This window comes from Sander lucioperca, chromosome 13, assembly GCF_008315115.2.
Source record: "Sander lucioperca isolate FBNREF2018 chromosome 13, SLUC_FBN_1.2, whole genome shotgun sequence".
Taxonomy (NCBI): Eukaryota; Metazoa; Chordata; class Actinopteri; order Perciformes; family Percidae; genus Sander; species Sander lucioperca.
Window position 1 is genome coordinate 31,956,899 of NC_050185.1, and position 22,063 is coordinate 31,978,961.

A 22,063-nucleotide genomic window follows, 5' to 3' on the forward strand; every position below is an offset into this window, starting at 1 on the left:
CATGTGTGACATGTCTTTTTCTCTTAGTGTTTTAAGTGGTTTGGTTTGACACATTTCTAATCTGATTTGTAATCACTAGAGGGCAGTGCTGTACTAAAGTACAATTTTGTGGTACTGGTACTTACTACTGGTACTCAATAATAATAATAATAATGTACTACATCTAACGGCTAGAGTTACTGTTTCTTTTCAGATGGTTTTACCTAAAACAGTGTGATGACCTTATAAATCAATCAATACACTGCATTAATTGGCTCCTGACCTTCAGCTAAAGTTAGTGATTTCCACGGACAACTCTGCAGTTGAATGTTTAAGTGAGATTAAAAAGATTGCACTTTTCCTGTGCAATTCAATTGTATTTATAGTATCAAATTATAACAAGAGTTATCTCAAGACACTACAGATAGAGTAGGTCTAAACCACACTAATTTACAAAGATGCAACAATTTCCCAAGAGCAAGCATTTGGTGCAACAGTGGCGAGTAAAAAAAAGTCACAGTATAGTATGTCGAAATGCGTCAGAAAAGCATGTTTAAAAAAGTGATAAAAAAGTGATAGTATCGTATGTCCAAAAAAGTCATAGTATTGCACAATGAAAAGAGTCAGTATAGTATGATGAAAATAGTGGTAATAAAAGTCATAGTATAGTATGCTGAAAAAAAATTATAGTATAGTATGGGCTAAGTCCAGACAGGAGATTTGAACCAAGGTTTACAGTCTACAGTGGTTATTTGCAGCTGCTCTAACCACTGAGCCATCTTGCTACCAAAGAAAGTGTGTCGAAAACATTCATAACATAGTATGTCGAAAAAAGCCATTAAAAAGTCACAGTATAGTATGTCGAAATAAGCCATTAAAAAGTCACAGTATAGTATGTCGAAAAAAGTGATAAAAAGTCATAGTATAGCATGACGAAAAGAGTCATAGCATAGTATGTTGAAAAAAGCTTTAGTATAGTATAGCATGTCAAAAAAGTAATAAAAAAATCATAGTATAGAAAGAGTGTCGAAAAAACTGGTAAAAAAGTCATAGTATAGTATGACGAAAAGAGTCATAGTATATAGTATGTTGAAAAGAGTCATAGTATAGTATGTTGAAAAAAGTGATGAAAAAGTCATCATATAGTATGTCATGAAATTCATAAAAATGTCATAGTATAGCATGACGAAAAGAGTCATAGTATAGTATGTTGAAAAAAGTGATAAAAAAAGTCGTAGTATAGTATGTCAAAAAAAGTCATAAAAAAGTCATGGTATAGCATGAAGAAAAGCGTCATAGTATAGTATGTTGAAAATAGTGGTAAAAAAGTCATAGTATAGTATGCTGAAAAAAATGTTAGTATAGTATGGGTTAAGTCCAGACTGAGGTTTAGTATGTTGAATGAAGTGATAAAAAAGTCATAGTATAGCATGACGAAAGGAGTCATAGTATAGTATTTTGAAAAAAGTGATAAAATAGTCATTATGTAGTATGTCGAAAAAGTCATTAAAAATTCATAGTATAGCATGACAAAAATCGTCAAATAGTGGTAAAAAGGTCATATTATAGTATGCTGAAAAAATTCTTAGTATAGTATGGATTAAGTCCAGACTGGGGGTTTGACAAAGGGTTAGAGTCTACAGTGGTTATTTGCAGCTGCTCTAACCACAAAGCCATCTTGCTACCAAACAAAGTATGTTGAAAACATTCATAACATAGTATGTCGAAAAAAGCCATTAAAAAGTCACAGTATAGTATGTCGAAATAGTGATAAAAAGTCATAATATAGTATGTCGATAAAAGTGATAAAAAGTCATAGTATAGCATGATGAAAAAAGTGATAAAAAAAGTCATAGTATAGTATGTTGAAAAAGACAAAAAAGTCATAGTATAGTATGATGAAAAGAGCCATAGTATAGTATGGTATGGAACAAGTCCAGACTGGGGTTTGAACCAACGGTTAGAGTCTACAGTGGTTATTTGTAGCTACGCTAACCACTGAGCCATCTTGCTACCTAAAAGAAAAAAAAGCATGTCGAAAACATTCATAACATAGTATGTCGAAAAAAAGCCATTAAAAAGTCACAGTATAGTATGTCAAATTTTTTTTTATAAAAAGTAATAGTATAGCATGACGAAAAGCGTCATAGAAAAGCATGTTTAAAAAAGTGATAAAAAAGTTATAGTATAGTATGTCAAAAAAAGTCAAAAAGTCATAGTATAGCACAATGAAAAGAGTCATAGTATAGTATGATGAAAATAGTGGTAATAAAAGTCATAGTATAGTATGCTGAAAAATAATTTAGCGTAGTATGGGCTAAGTCCAGACAGGAGGTTTGAACCAAGTCTTAGAGTCTATAGTGGTTATTTGCAGCTGCTCTAACCACTGAGCCATCATGCTACCAAATAAAGCATGTCGAAAACATTCATAACATAGTATGACGAAAAAAGCCATTAAAAAGTCACAGTATAGTATGTCGAAAAAAGTGATAAAAAGTCATAATATAGCATGACGAAAAGAGTCATAGCATATGTTGAAAAGAAGTGATAAAAAAGTCATAGTATAGTATGTCGAAAAAAGTCATACAACATTTATAGTATAGCATGACGAAAAGAGTCATAGCATAGCATGTTGAAAAAAGCTTTAGTATAGTATAGCATGTCAAAAAAGTAATAAAAAAATCATAGGGGTCGAAAAAAGTGATAAAATGTCATGGTATAGTATATTGATAAAAGTCATTAAAAAGTCATAGTATAGCATGACGAAAAGAGTCATAGTATAGTATGTTGAAAAAAGTGATAAAAATGTCACAGTATAGTATGCTGAAATGTTTTTTTAGTATAGTATGGACTAAGTCCAGACTGGAGTTTGAACCAAGGTTTAGAGTCTACAGTAGTTATTTGCAACTGCTCTAACCACTGAGCCATCTTGCCACCAAATAAACCTTGTCGAAAACATTCATAACATAGTATGTTGAAAAAAAAAGCCATTAAAAAGTCACAGTATAGTATGTCAAAAAAAGTGATAAAAAGTCATACTATAGCATGACAAAAAGAGTCATAGTATAGTATGTCGATAAAAGTCATAGTATAGCATGACAAAAAGAGCCATAGTATAGTATGATTAATATAGTGGTATAAAAGTCATAGTATAGTATGCTAAAAAAAATCTCAGTATAGTATGGGCTAAGCCCAGACAGGAGGTTTGAACCAAGGGTTAGAGTCTACAGTTGTTATTAGCAGCTGCTCTAACCACTGAGTCCTCTTGGTACCAAATAAAGCGCGTCGAAAACATTCATAACATAGTATGTCGAAAAAAGCCATTAAAAAGTCACAGTATAGTATGTTGAAAAAAGCCATTAAAACGTCACAGTATAGTATGTCGAAAAAAGTGATGAAAAGTCACAGTATAGTATGTTGAAAAAAGTGATAAAAAAGTCATAGTATAGTATGTTGTAAAAAAGTGGGAAAAAAAGTCATAGTATAGTATGTCGAAAAAGTCATTAAAAAGTCATAGTACAGCATGACAAAAATCGTCAAATAGTGGTAAAAAGGTCATATTATAGTATGCTGAAAAAAGTCTTAGTATAGTATGGGCTAAGTCCAGACTTTGGTTTGAACAAAGGGTTAGAGTCTAAAGTGGTTGTGTGCAACTGCTCTAACCACTGAGCCATCTTGCCACCAAATAAAACATGTCGAAAACATTCATAACATAGTATGTTGATAAAAGTCATTAAAAAGTCACAGTATAGTATGTCGAAAAAAGTGATAAAAAGTCATGGTATAGTATGTCGATAAAAGTCATTAAAAAGTCATTGTATAGCATGATGAAAAGAGTCATAGTATACTATGATAAAAATAGTGGTTAAAAAGCCATAGTATAGTATGCAGAATTTTTTTTTAGTATAGTAGGGGCTAAGTCCAGACTGGGGTTTGAACCAAAGGTTACAGTCTACAGTGGTTATTTGCAACTGCTCTAACCACTGAGCCATCTTGCTACCACATAAATTGTGTCGAAAACATTCATAACATAGTATGTTGAAAACACAGTCACAGTATAGTATGTCAAAACAAGTGATAAAAAGTAATAGTATAGCATGACGAAAAGAGTCTTAGTATAGTATGTCGAAAAAAGTCATTAAAAGTCATGGTATAGCATGATGAAAAGAGTCATAGTATAGCATGTTGAAAAAAGTGATAAAGAAGTCGTAGTATAGTATGCTGAAACAAAGCTTAGTATAACAGGGGCAAAGTCCAGACTGGGGATTGAACCAGGGGTTAGAGTGTATAGTGATTATTTGCAGCTGCTCTAACCACTGAGCCATCTTTCTACCAAATAAAAATGTCGAAAACATTCATAACATAGCATGTCAAAAAAGGTGATAAAAAGTCATAGTATAGTTTGTCGATAAAATTCATTAAAAAGTTATAGTTTAGCATGACGAAAACAGTCATAGAATAGTCTGTTGAGAATAGTGGTAAAAAAGTCATAGTATAGTATCTCGAAAAAAGTCATAAAAAAGTCATAGTACAGCATGACGAAAAGAGTCATAGCATGATGAAAATAGTGGTTAAAAAGCCATTGTACTGTATGCAGAATTTGCTCTTAGTATAGTATGGACTATGCCCAGACTGGGGTTTGAACCATGGGTTAGAGTCTAAAGTGGTTATGTGCAGCTGCTCTAACCACTGAGCCATCTTGCTACCGAATACAGCATGTTGAACACATTCATAACATAGTATGTCGAAAAAAGCCATTAAAAAGCCACAGTATAGTATGTCGAAATACGTGATAAATAGTCAAATTATAGCATGACGAAAAGCGTCATAGAATAGTATGTCGAAAAAAGTGATAAAAAGTCATAGTATAGCATGACGAAAAGAGTCATAGTATAGTATGTCGAAAAAGTAATAAAAAGGTCATAGTATAGCATGACAAAAAAAGTCATAGTATAGCATGTCGAAAAAAGTCATAAAAAGTCATGGTATAGCATGATGAAAAGAGTCATAGTATAGTATGCTGAAAAAAATTAAAATTGGTTATTTACAGCTGCTCTAACCACTGAGCCATCTTGCTACCAAATAAAACATGTCGAAAACATTCATAACATAGTATGTCGAAAAAAGCCATTAAAAAGTCACAGTATAGTATGTCGAAAAGAGTCATAGTATAGTATGTTGAAAAGAAGTGATAAAAGAGTCATAGTATAGTATGTCGAAAGTCTTAGTATAGTATAGCTTGTCAAAAAAGTAATAAAAAAATCATAGTATAGCATGACGAAAGGAGTTATAGTATAGTATGTGGAAAAAAAGTCATAGTATAGCATTACTAAAAGTATAGTATAGTCATAGTATAGTATGTTGAAAAAATGTGTTAAAAAAAGTAATTGTATTATTATGTTGAAAAAAGTGATAAAAAAAGTCATAGTACAGCATGACAAAAAGTGCCATAGTATAGTATGTTGAAAAAAGTGATAAAAAAAGTCATCATATAGTATGTGGAAAAAAAGTCATTTAAAAGTCATAGTATAGCATGACGAAAACAGTCATAGTATAGTATGTCAAAAAATGTCATAGGATAGTATGCTGCAAAAAAGCCATTAAAAAGTCATACTATAGCACGTCAAAAGTATGTAAAAAAAAAGTGATAAAATAGTCACAGTATAGTATGTTGAAAAAGGTAATTAAAAAGACAGTATAGTATGACGAAAAAAGTCATAGTATTGTATGTCGAAAAAAAACCAATTAAAAAGTCATAGTATAGTATGTCAAAAAAGTGATAAAAAGTCATATTATAGTATGTCGAAAAAAGTCAAAGTGTAGTACTTCTAAAAAATAGTCATTGTACAGTATGGCGGAATGAGTCATAAAAAAGTGATAGTATGGGATGACGAAAAGAGTCATATTATAGTAAGTTGAAAAAAATGATTAAAGTCATAGTATATAATTTATAGATTTCATTTATAAATTCATAGTATAGTATGTCATAAAAATACATAAAAAGTCATAGTATAGAATGTCATGAAAAGTCCAAAAAGTAATAGTATAGTATGTCATAAAAAGTCTAAAAAATCATGGTAAAATCATAGTATAGTATGTCTTGAAAATGTCTTAAAGAATCGAAAAATGTCAAAAAATGCATATCATTAATGATAGGCTTACTGGCCTAGGTAAGATAGTCATCCACAGATACAGTTAATCTCAAAGTATTCACTGTGCCACATGTATATTTAACATTAAAATATGATTTATAAAATCATGCCAACAATTATTATTTTAATAGCTTAGTATTATGCACTAAAAAGGTATGTATAAAGCCTTTAGGCCGCCCTACAAGTTATTGTAGGCCCAGTTTTATATGCAACTTAATTTTATACAATATATGTAGTAGGGGGTCCCTGCTCCATCTCTCTTTCAGTTAAGGGGTCCTTGGCTTAAAAAATATTGAAGACCCCTGATCTGGACTATATGACAGTAAAATGCTGCTTTCACATTCCAGGGCTGTTTTTTTAAGCTCAATACAAATTGACTTTTTAGAGATATGTGGTTCTCAGAGGACAGCGACGCTACAAACATATGATGATCTTATAGAATATGATGCATTGCTGTAGATTAAACTACCCAAAAGTATATGACTGAGTTAAAATTAGCTTATCATGGATACCTGGGTAGCTCAGTTGGTAAAGCGCGTTCCCATATACAGAAATCTACTGCTTGGCAGAGCGGCAGTGGGTTCAAACCCGATCTACAGCCCTTTGCTGTATGTCATTCCCCCTCTCTCCCCTTTCATGTCTTCAGCTGTCCTATAAAAATAAATGCCCAAAAAAATAATCTTTAACAAAAAAAAATGCAGCAGTAATATTAATCCAGAAACATCAGCTGTAATAAGAAAACACTGACACATGAACATTTTACTGCACAATGAATACTTTTACCTTAAGTAGGCTACTTTAAGTACAATTTGCTGATAATACTTACATGCTTACAACTTTTACTGAAGTAAAGGATTTGAATACTTCCTCAACCACTAGTATTAGAGTGTGTGCACCCTGTGGGTTGACCTGAATCATGAAGGCAAACGTGAAGGTGGAACATGAGTTAGGCTTTGTAATGATTATGGTTATCCAAGGCCACATGGTGATGCAATGCAATGAAGGTTAAATCAGACCTCAGATTTTCAGTGTTGTCCTTTTTATTGACCACTTTCATTCCTTTCTTAAAACGAATACTGTAAATTGCCCTCTTCTTTCTTTTCATGTCATTTTCATGTATTCTGAGGCATTAATATGTGACACCTTCATAAGAGGACAAAATGTATTAAGGCATCTTGTGAGAACAACTGGGTCTCTGAGAGCAAGATTCCTTGTTTTGTACATAATTACCAAAATGTAATAACACAATTGGCCCCAAAAAACCTGCAGGGAACTACACATACAATTTGAATTGCATTACCTGAGGATGAACTGTGATTACTCAATAAAAAGGTGTTGAATATCACACATTTTAAAACCCAAAAGCTACAATAGGCAACAATTGAGCGTTAAATTAGCACCACGTCAATTAAACTACAAATTAAAACTGCCGTGATGAATCTTAACAATAGTTAATAATAGTCAATGAACAATAGTTAGGTGATCACATGTACATAAAAAATCTGCCAAAGATAGTATTTATAATTTACATAGTGTTGCTGTGAAATAAGCTGCCTTTTAGATTATAAAATAGATGATGAGGCTTCATCTCATGGCAATCTGCTTGTTTAATTTTGATGTTCTTTTGTGTAAAAGTGGAATTTTGGGCCTGATGGTGGTGCTAAAAGCCCCTTTTTACTGCATATGTTCCTCTCACTTTCTGTGCACTGTATACATGTGTATGCCTTATACCTGGTGTGATATTGGGTAATTAGATTAAACACAATTTTACAAATAATCATATAAGCGAAGACCTTAAAGCTACATTAACACACAGGGACGATCCTCAAAATCAAATAATAAAGTAACACAGACTTCAAAGGAATAGTTCAACATTATAGGAAATTTCATTTTCAATTATTTTTTTTTTTTACACAACTTAGAAGAGAAAATCGATACCACACTCAGGTCTACAGCTTAGCTTAGCATCAACAGTGGAAAAAGGGTGAAACAGCTTGGTTTTGTCTGCAGGTTAAAACAAAAAAATCCCTCACCATCACCTCTAAAGCTCACTAATTAACATTTTATATCTTGTTTGTTTAATCTGTACCACATCCAAACTGTTTTCACAGGGAGATTATACGATGGACTACTTTTTGGCTGGGAGTAGCGCCTTCCTGGAAGAATATGTGTATTTCCAAAAATGTCAAACTATTCCTTGAGGTCCTTATAATGTCACTTGATATTGGGTTTAAGTGGTGTATATTTCCAAACAAAGTTACATCAATCAAATTGTTACAAACCAATTGCGACACAGCAATTCAGAGGCTTTTGGTGGTCCTTGGATCCCTGGAAAGTTAGTTACCTTGCATGGCTTGTAATCCAGCCTTGGTCAAGGGGTCACCAAAAACTTCAGGATTCATCCTCTCAGGACCATAAATATTAATACAAAGTTTCATGACAATCTGTTACTAGTTGACATATTTTGCTCACAGGACACAAACACAAACATCAACCATGCTTCTCTGTTATCTCCACGTCAAATAATGACAGTACAATGCAACTTGAAATTAGTTTTTACTTAAAAAAGATCAAAATAAAGATGTACAATTGAACCAAAAAAGACACCATATTACACTTTAGCTCTAAAGACGGATGGCAGGACAAAAAAGGCATGACCTGAAATATTTCAGCTGGTTTCTCCGCTGCAAACGTCGCTGTCCGGTCACAACATGTGTACAGGAATGGACCGGATGAGAACTAGAAATAAACCAAAACATTTAGAACCACAGCCATTGTCGGCTGGTGCTGCTGAAGATGTGGCTTTTTGTATCCTATTGCAGATTGTCCTTCCATTTTCCAAAAAAAAAGAGATGAGGACACTTTAGTCAGCGAGACTGGAGCAATTACATTTCTGTACAGTGTGTCCAGTCTCCCCGGAGGATCCACAGTGTTTCAATAAGGAAGGGCTCTATAATCATTGTTCAACATACAAACAGCGGCTTCATCAGTTCGGGTTCGACGTCTTACTGGAAATAGCATAGACATTTCAAATAACATAGTGAATGATAAATGGCATTTTTTTAAATTTTATTTTGCCTCATGGCTTCGGCTTGTCTCCACACAAATAATGGTCTAAAAGATCTACCCAGATAGTACTGGACTGTCAACATTTAAAACCAGGAGACAGACAGTTTCTTTTTAATTTCTCCGTAAAAAAAATAGATCAAAGAATGAAAAAAATAGTTATATTCTGACTGCAGAAACTTGATTTATAAAGCTCTACTTATGAGCAACTCTCTGGGTCTACGTCTGCACAGTGAGGGGTGTGGTTTAAGGATTGGGGGTGGAGCTACTTAACATTCATTGTTGAATATATTAATGCATTTGTATGTAACAGGTATCAGAATATTTGGGCAGTTGATACCCCTTCACATTAAGAGTTTGAATGTTCCTATGTAATACAGTTAAGTATTCAACACAACAGATTTTAACGCTGCTTCCCACGTCTCCTCCTTCAAGTGGCATCATCTTTTTCATTATTTCGATGAATAAAATCTTTAAAGATGATTTACAAAAAAAGAACTGTCTGTCTGTCCACTACAGTATCTGCTATGTACATCTGTTTAAAAAGCAAGCATGTTACACAGTCGTCCCTATGTACAGCTAAAGTCTTCATTTTGTTTTTCATGGAATATACATATTTACTTATTTTCACAGTTTCCTATGTTTGCTCATTTATTCAATATCAATCAATTTAATTTCTGTTATTATGAATACAAATATTTTTCATCATATCTTGATGGCACTGGGCTACAACTCTCCCAGTGTCACTTGTTGATATCTAGTGTGATTGTTGTCTATTGAACGCTGCTCATGTCTGTGTAGCAAATACTGTTCAGTTTGAAAAACAATCTTGATTGTAGTTCAGTTTGTTTGCCAATTCACAGCAATCCAAAAAATGCACAGTTTTGAGTTTCAAGTTTACAGTTTTCTGGTCTTCATCTTTATCATATACCATGATATTACTCATGTTCCTCTTCACATCACTGGAGTGGTAAAGGTTGAATGGCTCCAGTGGATTCCAATGACCTTTGATTCAAACATACGCTTCTGTGTGGCCACACAGTAAAAAAAAAAGAAATCAAGATTGTTCTGCCTCTGGTTGCCACAGATTTCTGAGAGAAATCAATAAGCCACAACAAGTTGTGCCTCTAACAGTGGGATTTGTTGTTAGCGCCTCTGTCGGTCCCGTCTCGCCCACTGGAGGTGACCTGTTGGGTGTGTGAATCCTGTTTCTTCGTGGTAAGTTTCTGGTTGTTTTTGTGGACGGTGTGATTATTGTTTTTTTCTTGTTATTGAAATAAGGCACTTGAGAGGTTTTTGGTTTTCACGGGAGCTCGGAGGAGACCAGGGCGAGGCCAGAGCTCTGGCGGAGGGGAGGCCCGGTGTGGATGGCCTTGGGACAGTCGGGCGTCAGCACCCGTCCGTTCTCCCCGACACTGCCTGTGATAGACAGACGGGCCTTGTTCCTCATGGCTTCTGTAAATGTTAGCTGAGGAGAGAAATAAAGAGATTTTGTGTAGGAGCAGGTACAAAATAAAAAATAAACATTTGTACGGTAGCAGATTGGAGTTTTAGAATGTGTTCATGACAAATTTGTTTAGATATTATCCTCAATCAAGATACTTATAAAGCTTGTAAAAATGTTGTTTTTTCTGAAAGAGACAGAGCTAGCTTCCATATATAGTCCATGTTTTAATCCAGACTTATCAAGTCTTAAACATCCCAAACAAATATCATTTCAAAATGTCACAAATCACAAAAAATCATTTCTATCAGTTATGTTAACATTTGTACTCATCAAAGAAATAGCTGAGATTTGAGATCACTAAAAATAGAAGTCAGATTGGGGAAGAAACACCCCTTTTGATTATTGCCAACATTTAGGATGCAGCCACTTTTACTTCAGCCTCCAAATAAAGTGGTTAGTAGATACTCTTTCTAAACTGCTGGCTTGTTTACTTATCACCTGTCTGATCATTTGCCCACTTGTGATTCTTGCCCTGTCTGTTTAAGGGATGTTGCCACATTCAGCAGAATTAATAATGTTATCACACTTGTAATTTGATGTTTGGGGGTGTTAGCCACTGGGACCTATGCAGCTGTGTTCTGGGCTCTGCTGAAACTCAGTGAAAAACACAAGAGATAAGAAGAGGAACATTTTCTGAAGCCCAGTGCTTACTAACCTAATGAAAAATATGGCAGTATAATTTTAAATTAGTTAGCCTACTTCCAAATGTATAACATATTTACATTTCGACCATTAGCCATCACAGTTTAACTCAACTAGTGCCATTACTTCTGTCTCCAAGAAACTTAAGTAGAACTAAAACTCCAATCGGCTTCAACATTATCTGTAAAAACAGCCTCACAATACAGTGCAGTTAAATATATAAACAGTAGTCTAACAAAACACGTTTCATAGCCATTCAGTACAGTATCAAGCCAGCCCCATACTACATGTAAATCCATTAGCGACAGAATTATTACACAGTGAGTGATAGTTGCAGGCAGTGGGACAGGGAAGCTGACTAAGCAACAGTCAAGCTAATGAAGAGTTTGAGCTGAAGTGCTGATGGGGGACACATAACCACGTTGGACAGATATACACAGAGTGTGAAAAGATATCTGAAAGTCTAACGGTCAAGGACCTGGGGGAAATATCTAGAGAAAACAGCTCCAGATCAATAAAGTCAGCTCAGCTTGAGGGATACTCACTTACTTTAACTTTAGCCTTACAATGTACAGTGTTTAAATATGGCTTTATTATATAAAACTTTCTGTGTGCTCAGATTGGGTTTCTCATTAAATGTGTTCTGTGGCTGTACATTGATGGCCTATTGTAACTGACAGACTTGAGACAGTGATATCCCTCAGCTACAGTACTACTCAGGTTCAAGTGTGTGCATGTGTGTGTTTAGGCCATCACAAGGCTACAAAGAACTTTTGATGGTTCGATGTGAGAAAAACAAGTCACTGGAGCTTCAAAGGTTCAGACTACACACTAGATGGACGAATGTACTACAGTTTGATGAAATGTCCTCACAAGTGTAGACGTGTGTGTACAAGTAAGACATTGGTCCTCATTTAACATGCCTTTCCCACAAATATGCTACGAGTCCAGAGGAAAAGCTGTATCATCACAGCTGCAGGTCTGAACAGTAACACTCAAATTCTGTCAAATTTAAGAACTGTGTGTCAACTAATACATTTATAAATGTATTCTAAAACTGTTCCTATAATTTGTATGACAATAAACTACCTAATCTTAATTTGTGTAAACTTGCATTTTCATTCTCACTTTTTATCCTCATTAACATAGTACATAACATAGTTTCTAATCAAACATGTCCTCATACCTAAATGACAGAATAGGTTAAGTGTCAAGACTCCCAAAACGACATTTATGACCGTTATGCAAGCAGCTCATAACAACCCATAATTACGTTTCTTGTTAGGCGGCGACCTCTCTGTAGGTGGCTATTTTAAACATGTGACCACAACACATGACCATGGTGAAAATTTTAATCATGAGACCGTTCTATTTAACGTAACTGGCACAGTTTTAAATACGTACAGTAGTTAACCTTGTAACAGAACAAGTTAAGTTCAGGCAGCAAAAGTCCTAAATTAGGGTTAATAAAACTTCAGGGATTGGCTTAAAATGAGTCACGTGAAACTACTAAAATGAGGACAGTATGGACTAAGTGTCCGGTGTTTGTTTGACCCATCCACGACTCCAACCTCCCTCCTTATGCGGAATTTGGCACTCTTATACTTTGTCACCCCGCTTCCTTGTTTGGTTGGTTGCCGCCTAACAAGAAATGTAATTATGGGGCGTTATGAGCTGCTTGCACAATCGACCTATACAGTCGTTTTCTGGGTGAGGACGGTCTGTTCTAATCAAATAGCAGATTTTGATAAGGGTGATCAATCATGCAATCGATCATGTATTTTCAACATTATTGAAGTCCTATGAATACCAGACATGATTATTATCTTCACGAGTTCAGAATGAGTAATAGATTTTTTATTTTGCCAGGACAATGGGTCACACGGTATGCTCGCTTGATAAATGAGGGCCAACGTCTGCAGCCACACAAGCTGTGAAGCAGTACAGGCGACGTCATGTCTGAAGATGACTCATCGCTTCCTGTCACAAAAACTTCAATGCAGACCAGGACGTCACATTCACCACATAGTGAGCAGATAAGACAGAGAAGTGGGAAGCGTTTTTGCCACTGGCACGACAGTCACTCAGCATGGCAAAGCTAGCACGGAGATATGATAGGTGTCACTTACAGTCTCACTGTGCAGGGAACTAGTGGGGGGTGTGGGGGCGCAAAGGCTTAGGCAGACATTCTACGGAAACCCCAACTACATCTTATCAGCTTCCCCATCATTGCTATTTAAAACCTCTCTAAACTCGGCTAAGTTGTGGATGGGGCTGGGCCTCGGAGTCTGGCTTTGGCTAGGCTCGGGGCTATGGTGGGGGCTGCCTGTCTGGCAGGGGTAGCAGTGGTGGTGGGGATGGTGGTAATGGGGGTGTTGGGACTGGGACTGGGCCTCCACCTTCATTCTCTTGGCCTCGTTGCGCGACTTGTAGCAGAATTCGATGAGGGCCACCAGCATGGCCAGGCCCAGGCCCCCGACGAGGATGTAGAAGACCCCCGCCACGTTGCTCAGACTGAGGGCCTGGGACGACTTGTCCTGTAGCCGGCGGCGAGAGGAACAAACACAAAAGTCAGCGCTAGTTTTAGCAGAAGTAGCAAAAAGTGCACACAAACACTCAACATTTTTTATACACAAATAAGACAATGTGGAAAAAATGACACAGCAACTTCACATTATGCACACAAACACACACTCACACAACAACATAACACTATTCTACTCTTTCAGTCTATTTATGCTTTATATGGCCATGCTAGCAAAAATAAACTCCTGATATCATCCTGCCTCAAATATTTTAGAAAGCATTGTAGAGAAATCAGTTAGCTCTCTGCATTAAACGATCAGTTCAACAGATAGTTTTGGTTCTATTTCTATTTGTTTTGCAATATGCAGGTCTTTGCCTCTACCTGCCTCTGTGGTACTCACAACAGTGAAAAAATCAGCAGCAACTTTTCTTCAGAAACAATGTCCCACTCACTTTGGATCATCCACTGTGTGACAACACCTACGCTTTAAAGGTGCCCTGCCACACAAAACCGTTTTTACTTGTATTTTTTGAAATATGTTAGGTCCATATGTGTTTGTGTTATGTTGTGAATGTGAAAATGAACTGCTACCTCCTCTGTCAGCTCTAGCCACTGAAAAGAAATAAGCGGAGAAATCAGGCCAATTACAAAAGCTGGTCAGTCTGACGTGGTGTTGCCTGAGCTCATTACTATTCATGAGCTCGCCCAGTTGCGCTGGGTAAAGGATGCTGATAGCCAGGCTCTCATTGGCTAGCTGTTAGCCAATCAGAGTCGAGCAGCTTAGCTCATTGAATATTAATGAGAACTGGCACAAATCGAGTCTTACTGCAGGCTTTCTATACCACGCTAGAATGGCTTGAAACAATGTAACCAAGGCATTTTTTCCACAAAAAATGTTACAGAGTCCATGGTAGAACTTCAGACATTACCACAAAGTAATGAAATACGTGTGGCAGGGCACCTTTAAGTTTATTGCATGGCACACTGTGTGACATAGAATCTCGGTCTCGTCTGTGTCAGTCTGACGATATTAATCTGAGGTATGTCAGATTGTGCACAGATGACTGCGCAGTGAATCCTTGTGCTTAATTGTAAAAAGAAAATTAGATCAGAGGCACATCATCAGCTCGCATCATCCATCTGCATTATGTTTTGAAAATGCAGCAAATTAATGAACAGGCTTTTACCATGGTGCTAACATGGGATGCCCTCTTTTTCAATTTGCCTTCATCTTCTGGTTTGTGTATGCCTGTGTTTTCCCTAAACTTCATTATAAAATGGCTTGGTTGTTTGGTCTATAAAATATCAAAAAAATTTGAAAAATATTGATCAGTGTTTCCCAAAGCCCAAGATGACGTCATCAAATGTCTTGTTTTGTCCACAACTCAAAGATATTAATTTTACTGTCAGAGTAAAAAAAACTAGAACATTTTCACATTTAAGAAGCTGGAATCAGAGAATTTGTATTATTTTTCATAAAAATGATTCAAACTGATTAATCGATAATGAAAATAGTTGCAGATTAATTTAATTTGATAGTTTTAATTTAATAGTTGACAACTGGTTGGTTTATAAACGTGGATCGTAGCAGTTCATTAAATTTCTGACACTTTTCTTTGGTTACCAAAGCTCGAAATCGGCGGTGTGGACGTGTCTCACAATGCAATCTAGGACCCGTTTTTTGATTGTTGACCAAAGATTGTACCAAGTTTCTCTCACGATTGTCAACACTTGCACAATGTAAAGTGGACTTAAACCACTTTCTACTGCAGAGAAAAAAAAAGGTGACAGCATGTTCTGTGCATTATCTAAAGCAACAAGGACATTGTTCCTGAAAAGAGATATTGCTGTTTTTTATTTAAAGTGCATTTTCAAATGATCTGCATGGCTAAATATAACTACAGGTAAATGAGGAAATCGGTTTTTATATTTTGGATGAACTAGCCCTTTAATTTCCCTACATATTTCAACAGGCTGCCTTGTCTGTCAGCTCTGACATTCACCTTTTAACCCCTTTTTATTCAAATATATGCAGCTGATCTCTCTGAGCTCTGACTCTTGCCCCTCCCTGCCATTTATCTCCCTCCGATAAATCACCTATGTCCTTAAGGGGCATTCAACGTATTACCTTGACACAAAATACTGCCTATCATGCTTAGCCTCATTTGCAGGTGATAGCGTGTGTGTCCTGCACTTATCTGATTAAGAGGACATGACTGATGTGGAAGGTGCATGCGGCTTTATTAAAAACGTGGCAGCTCTCTCCATGCTCCAGTGCATCAACATCTTGTGTGTGTGCTACTACAGCTGAGGCATACATTAGTACTGACATCAAGTGTGACAAACAGTAACGTCTGAACATGCCCTGGGACCGTCTTAGGTGACAACCAATGTGAGTGTGATCCTTCATCTGCACTTGCAGCACATAGCTTAGCTGCTGTAAAACTGTTAGCGCCGCACCATGCCTTGTTTCTGTCATGCTGGATCCCTCAGGCTACGCCTTAAGTCTCTACCTGCATGTCTGTCACTTGCTCTTTCTCAGAATATTATGTGTGTATGCGTCATGTCAGCCAGCCTGCTGTGATAACAGAACAGTACTGCCAGCGTTATAAAGGTGTGCATAGAGACAAAAAGAGGAGGGGAGGCTCCCGGGCTGGTGGAGACTGACCTTACTTCCCGAGTCCTTGGGTCCACACTCCCCTTTATCGTACCACCATTTGTTTTTCAGTTTGTCTAAGACTCCTGCTTCACTCAGTTTCAATACGGCAAGGTTTACAGGCGTTCTTCATATCACGGGGGACGGGGAAGGGTTGGGTGGGAAAATAACATAAATAACATCATAGAACATGTTATTTTATGTTATTCAATCAGAAGAAGCCCAACAAGAGCAGCTCAGTACTCTTCACAAAGTGACGAAGCCGGGAAGGGGCCCCACTTACGCTACATGTCTCTTTGCTCATTGGTCGAGATAGTTGTTTGCAGGGTTGGGTTTATTGGGAGATATTAAGGGGAAGGGGCAGAGCTAACAGACATATATATGTGGGGCCCCGGCTGCATCGCTTTTCTGGAACAGGCACATACTGCCGGGACCTTTCTTACAAATCACAGAGGCTAGTACTGTGAACCCAAAAGTATTGTTTAAGACAATGTACTTCATGCTTAGTAGTACGCTTAAACACCCACTATGGGGCTACTGTCATATTCTGAGATACTTAATAAATTAATTAAAAATATTTTTGCTTTGACAGTACTCGCTCTCCTCTTGAGATCAAAAGTTTCCTATAGTCACTAGGAAGTAACTGTGGGGTTCGACCCGGCAGATGCTCCTGTTACCAACAAAACACATTACTCTTTTACCCACATCAAGGTCACATGGGCATAGCGACATAGCGGCTAACCTTCTCGCCACCGCCTCCGCTGCCACACTCTCCTTTGTCGTACCACCACTTGTTTTTCAATTTGTCCAACAGGCCTTGCTCATTGAGTTTTAACACTGCCAGGTTAACTGCACTTCTTGAAAACGATAAAAGATATTTGGTGAGAGGGGGTGAGTATGCTGTCCAATTTGGGAGGGAAGGATGAGAGGGGGAGGGGAGGGGGGAGGGGGGGAGTAGCAGTAAGAGAGGGACAAGGGTGGAAAAGTGCGTCATTGCTCTAAACGGTTACATCCCAGGACCCAAACACACACTGAACACAAATTTCTCCCCTTGAATGTACTGTCTTAAGTAAAATGAGGAGCTTCATCCCGCTCCTATTCGGACAGATTGAACATATTATTTGTAACACTTTATAAATATTGTTTTTTCCTTTTGGTGGGTTGCTACGCACTTATTGTGTTTTTATATTTCATTTTATTGTTATTTTTTGTTCGAAATAAAAATAAAGAATAAAGAATAAAAAATAAAAAAATGGTACACAATATTAATGTTATATAAGCTTACACTAGTGTTAGCCTGAAATAGGGCCAATATGACTTTGACCTATCCGTCATGTGCATATCTTTTACTGGATTGTCGTATTAAAACTAATCTGCTGGAAACATTAAAAAAAACAGCAGAAGACTTAAAGTTTTAGCGTTAGCATTAGCTTACGCAGATAGCTATAGCTGATGAGATCTGCTAGCGACAGAAGATTAACAAGGTAGGAAAGAAAAAGGAGAAATGTTATTGTCTGATAATGTAATATTTCAGTCCAGACTTAAATAGCTCAACAAATATTAAATGGACATTCATGGTCCCCAGAGGATGATTCCTAAAGACTTCCCCTGACATTAAATCTAGCACCACCAGCAGGTCTCAACATATACCTGATAGATTAGCACAAAACTTGGTACAGACAGTCATGGTTTCCTTTTTCTTTAACGCCATCATCTGGTCAAGATTTCAATTTTATTATACTGAATGTAATCTGTGACGAGGGTTGTGTGTAAACATTGCTTTACTTTAAGGGATGTAAAAGTTGGCAACCGCTGGTTATAGAAGCCAATAGCTTGAATTTATTTTGTGACAAGTATGAATGCAGATATGTTAATGTCACATAATGTTTTTCTACCCTAACAGGGATAAAAACATGGGCAACACAATACAATTGAGTAATTCAGTTTTTCTTTTTTTTTGGCACAGAAATTGCCAGATTTAAAACATTAAATATTGGTGCAAAATGTTGGCAATTGGGGCCGCCAGTCCCGAAATATCTGCACCAGCCAGCGCTCTGAGGACCAGACACCTGCAAATAATTTAGACCTGTTTTACACATGTATATAGTGTATGTACGTCAGCCAATTCAAAGCTCACAGGATTCCTGAGCATTAAGCTGTTCTGGAAAATCATGATTAGCTTGCATAAAATGTCTATGAAAAGCCGTTAAAAATAAGTGTGTGTTTTAATTTCATGGGTTCTTTTGAAGGCTGCTGTAGTGATGATGGTGATGAGAGTGAGAGAATTGCCTCAGTGTGCGTTTTGATCCTTTTAATTTATTTGCATCATTATGAAAAATAAAAACAGTCAGAAATGGAAATGGATCAGAAACACAAAGCGACACAGCAGATATTTCAGCTTTAGCTAATGATGTTGTTTAGGGAGCCATGTAAAATAACAGCCTTGACCAACAATTTTTGCCTGCTCTTGATGTTGCTGGTGTGTTTCCGCGCTGGTATCCATACAAGTGACTGACAGAACATGATAATCCCCCAAATAACAAGATGGAGGGTGGACTACCGTCATCTGTCAGGGACACTTCCTGGTCAAAGCAGTGGCTGAAAACTGGCACCAGTCTGGCTGCAAAACAAACCAGTAGCTGCTCTGTGCTACTTCAGGCTTCATGTGCAGAGGAATTTACAGAAAACAAACAGGGTTTGATTTACTGGCTGTGAGGAGTTGGCTGCTTTGGAACAAATTACTTTGTTGGCACCTATTCACACAGAATACAAAACCTTATGTCTGGCTCTTGTTTTCAGTGCACTCTCTAATTACACATCATGCATGATAGCAATGCTCCACTGTTATCTATTTATACAGTAGAGTTGCTCTGAGCCTTTATTAAAAAAGTGCCCTCACTGGTATTTTTACATTCTAACATGTTCTCATACCTCTACAGGAATAAATAAAAATTGCAAGCAATCATGGAGCTGTTCTCCACTGGTTTGCAGACGTGTTCACACATGCACACACACCTGTGAAGTTTTTGCCTTTAGTAAATATATCCATTCCCTTCAGTGAGACCTTGCCAGTGGGCTTTGATCGATGAGTGTGCGAAATGAAAGTGCAACTCCCCACAGTAATGACAATGTATTCTCTCTGGCAGGTCTGTAAATTCCACTATGTGCGGGAGGCAGTCACAGAGTCTGGCAGAGTTTCCCAGGGCTGAGCATTCAAACGGCTCCCTAAACACTATTTGTCACTTAGTTGAAAAGAAAGAATCAGTCAACTGTGAAGGAAAGCTGAAGTAGCATTAGCAAAATATCTCTCCTAATTACATCTGTATATAAAAATGCAGATTATCTAAAATGGCATTTTCTAAATTAGACATTTTCAGATGTTTACTAGAGCGTCGAGCATGCCATGCCAACATCTTTGCCCAAACAGCAAGCACAAGCACACATATTTACCTGGTGTGGAGGGCTGTGAAGAAAAAAATATGAAATAACCACCCCTTCATGATCACGATGATCCCCACATGCATGCAACAAACACAAATGACAAAAAGCCACTACTTCTGCCCTAAAACAAACACGTAAAAACGCCCTCACCCACCCACACCAAGCAAAGTAACTGAGACAAATAAAGATACAAAAGGCGGCACACCAGGGAAGGTGGAATACCATAACAACACGTAGAACATATTGTTACACTATTCCACCCACCTTAACTGTGAACCCTTGGGTGTAGCTACTCCGTAGCCTTTGGAGTCCAAGTTTCCTCCCACTTTCATTGTGTCGCATGGCTTGCGCTGTTCTGTGTACTCATTCATGGTGGACTCCAAGAGGAAGGCATATTTCCCTTTGGACTTGCGGACACGTGCCACGCCCTCAGCCGTCGTCTTGGTGAAGACTGTGGGCTCTGCTGACTTCATGTAACCCCACATCTTCTCGTAGACTGCGATTTTTGACCGCTGTGGGGTTTTGAGGGGGTTGGAGGTTCACAGGTAGATGTGGTGTGAGAGATGAAGGGAAGATGGAGAAAACATATTCGCATACAACACCAGGTAGAGAAAACATGGAGTTTCAGTTCATAAGTTGGCATTACTGGTTTACTAACATATTGTTACTAAATACACGTCAAGGAACACCATATACACTCGTCTTACCATAGCTAGAAAAACAATATTCTCCATGTTCGGTATTCTATGGGTCAGTTCACACGGTATATAAACACATTTACCCACATATCCCAGTGGGATCTAGCCATGCTCATCTGGTTTGATTTGACGAGGTTTTGAGAGATTTGTCTCTGAGATGTCTGCCTTCACCCCAGTACAATGGTGTGATATTGAAAGAACACTGACTTGAAGCACAAGACACATGTTTGCTTTGACATTTAACTAATCTTTTCCAAACCTTAGAGACCAAAGTCTTAATGTTGCACATTGTAACTAGGACTTTATCAGATATTAATGTTTATATTTGCATTGCATTATTTTATTTATATGACAAAATTATATTTTACTATACTCAACTATATTGTTATTATTGTGCTTTTATCAACATTATCATCATCATCATATTATATGCTTTATCATAGGGTTTGCTTCAATTCCTAATATATATTCCTAATATATATATATATACACACAGTATTACTGTACAGTGTGTGTATATTAATGTATATAGTACTTATTATTCATACATGGCTGTCAGAATTGCAAAAACGTATTGTGCAGTTTTTGCACAATTCACTTAGTCTATTATCCACTATGTCTAAGGTATTGCAATGTGTATACTGTATATTGTATGCAGCTTTCTTAATGTTACCTCTCTAATTTCATTATGTTATAATGAATTCATGTTATAATATTCATCATGTCTTTTCTTTAGTTTTGAATTACTTAATTCAAAGATAACTTGATCTGTTCTCTTACCTCTAAGCCTGTCTCTGTGTGAATTTCCCCTCAGAGATCAATAAAGTTGTATCTAATCTTTATCTTCTTACATCTTCATCTCGTGTATAACTTCCTTCACTTGAAAAACCTTTGCCACTGAACAATATCAAGCAATTAAGTTTCCTCCGAAATGTATTTGACAAAACGAATGAGTAATAATTGTAATTTCTGGTGTGTAAAAGATGTGAGTACTGCATGAGTTCCCCCTACCTGTCTGAGAGTAGACCATTAACCAACTCCAACTCACCCTGAAGAACTCTTTGGTCGAGCCAGAGTCCAAAGTGCCGTAGGCGATGTCTGTCTGCTTGGCCAGATCCTCGGCGCTCTCAATGGGAGAAACCATCCTCTCCACAGTGAGGAAGGCAGCCAGGTTTGCCGTGTAGGATGAGATGATGATGAGAGTGAAGAACCACCACACCCCTCCAACGATTCGACCCGATAACGATCTTGAAGAGGAGGGAGGTGGAGGAAAGAGGAAGAATATTGCGGAGACAGTTTGGAAGGATTAGAAGGCAGAGGGGATAGAAGATGGACAAGATCAAAAAAAGAGGAAAGGAAGGAACAAAAGTAGGGTATTGCCAAAAAGTAGAGCCA

At 37.1% G+C, this 22,063-nt stretch overlaps 1 protein-coding gene across 3 annotated transcripts in view; it reads right to left on the bottom strand.

The window, feature by feature from the left end:
- Positions 1–8,674: 8,674 nt before the first annotated feature.
- Positions 8,675–22,063, bottom strand: part of gria4b (glutamate receptor, ionotropic, AMPA 4b) — a 135,113-nt gene continuing 121,724 nt past the window's right edge. The window contains exons 12-16 of one of the 3 annotated variants that reach the window (XM_031308111.2): positions 21,717–21,915; positions 20,235–20,482; positions 16,542–16,656; positions 13,746–13,883; positions 8,675–10,665 (exon numbers count right to left, since the gene is read on the bottom strand). In XM_031308111.2, the coding sequence (XP_031163971.1) occupies positions 10,501–10,665; positions 13,746–13,883; positions 16,542–16,656; positions 20,235–20,482; positions 21,717–21,915 (865 nt within the window). In that variant the 3' untranslated portion in view covers positions 8,675–10,500. Of the gene's footprint in view, positions 10,666–13,745; positions 13,884–16,541; positions 16,657–17,271; positions 17,387–19,979; positions 20,483–21,716; positions 21,916–22,063 lie in introns of those variants that run through there. The other 2 variants (XM_031308109.2, XR_004899147.1) reach the window with 2 other exon arrangements.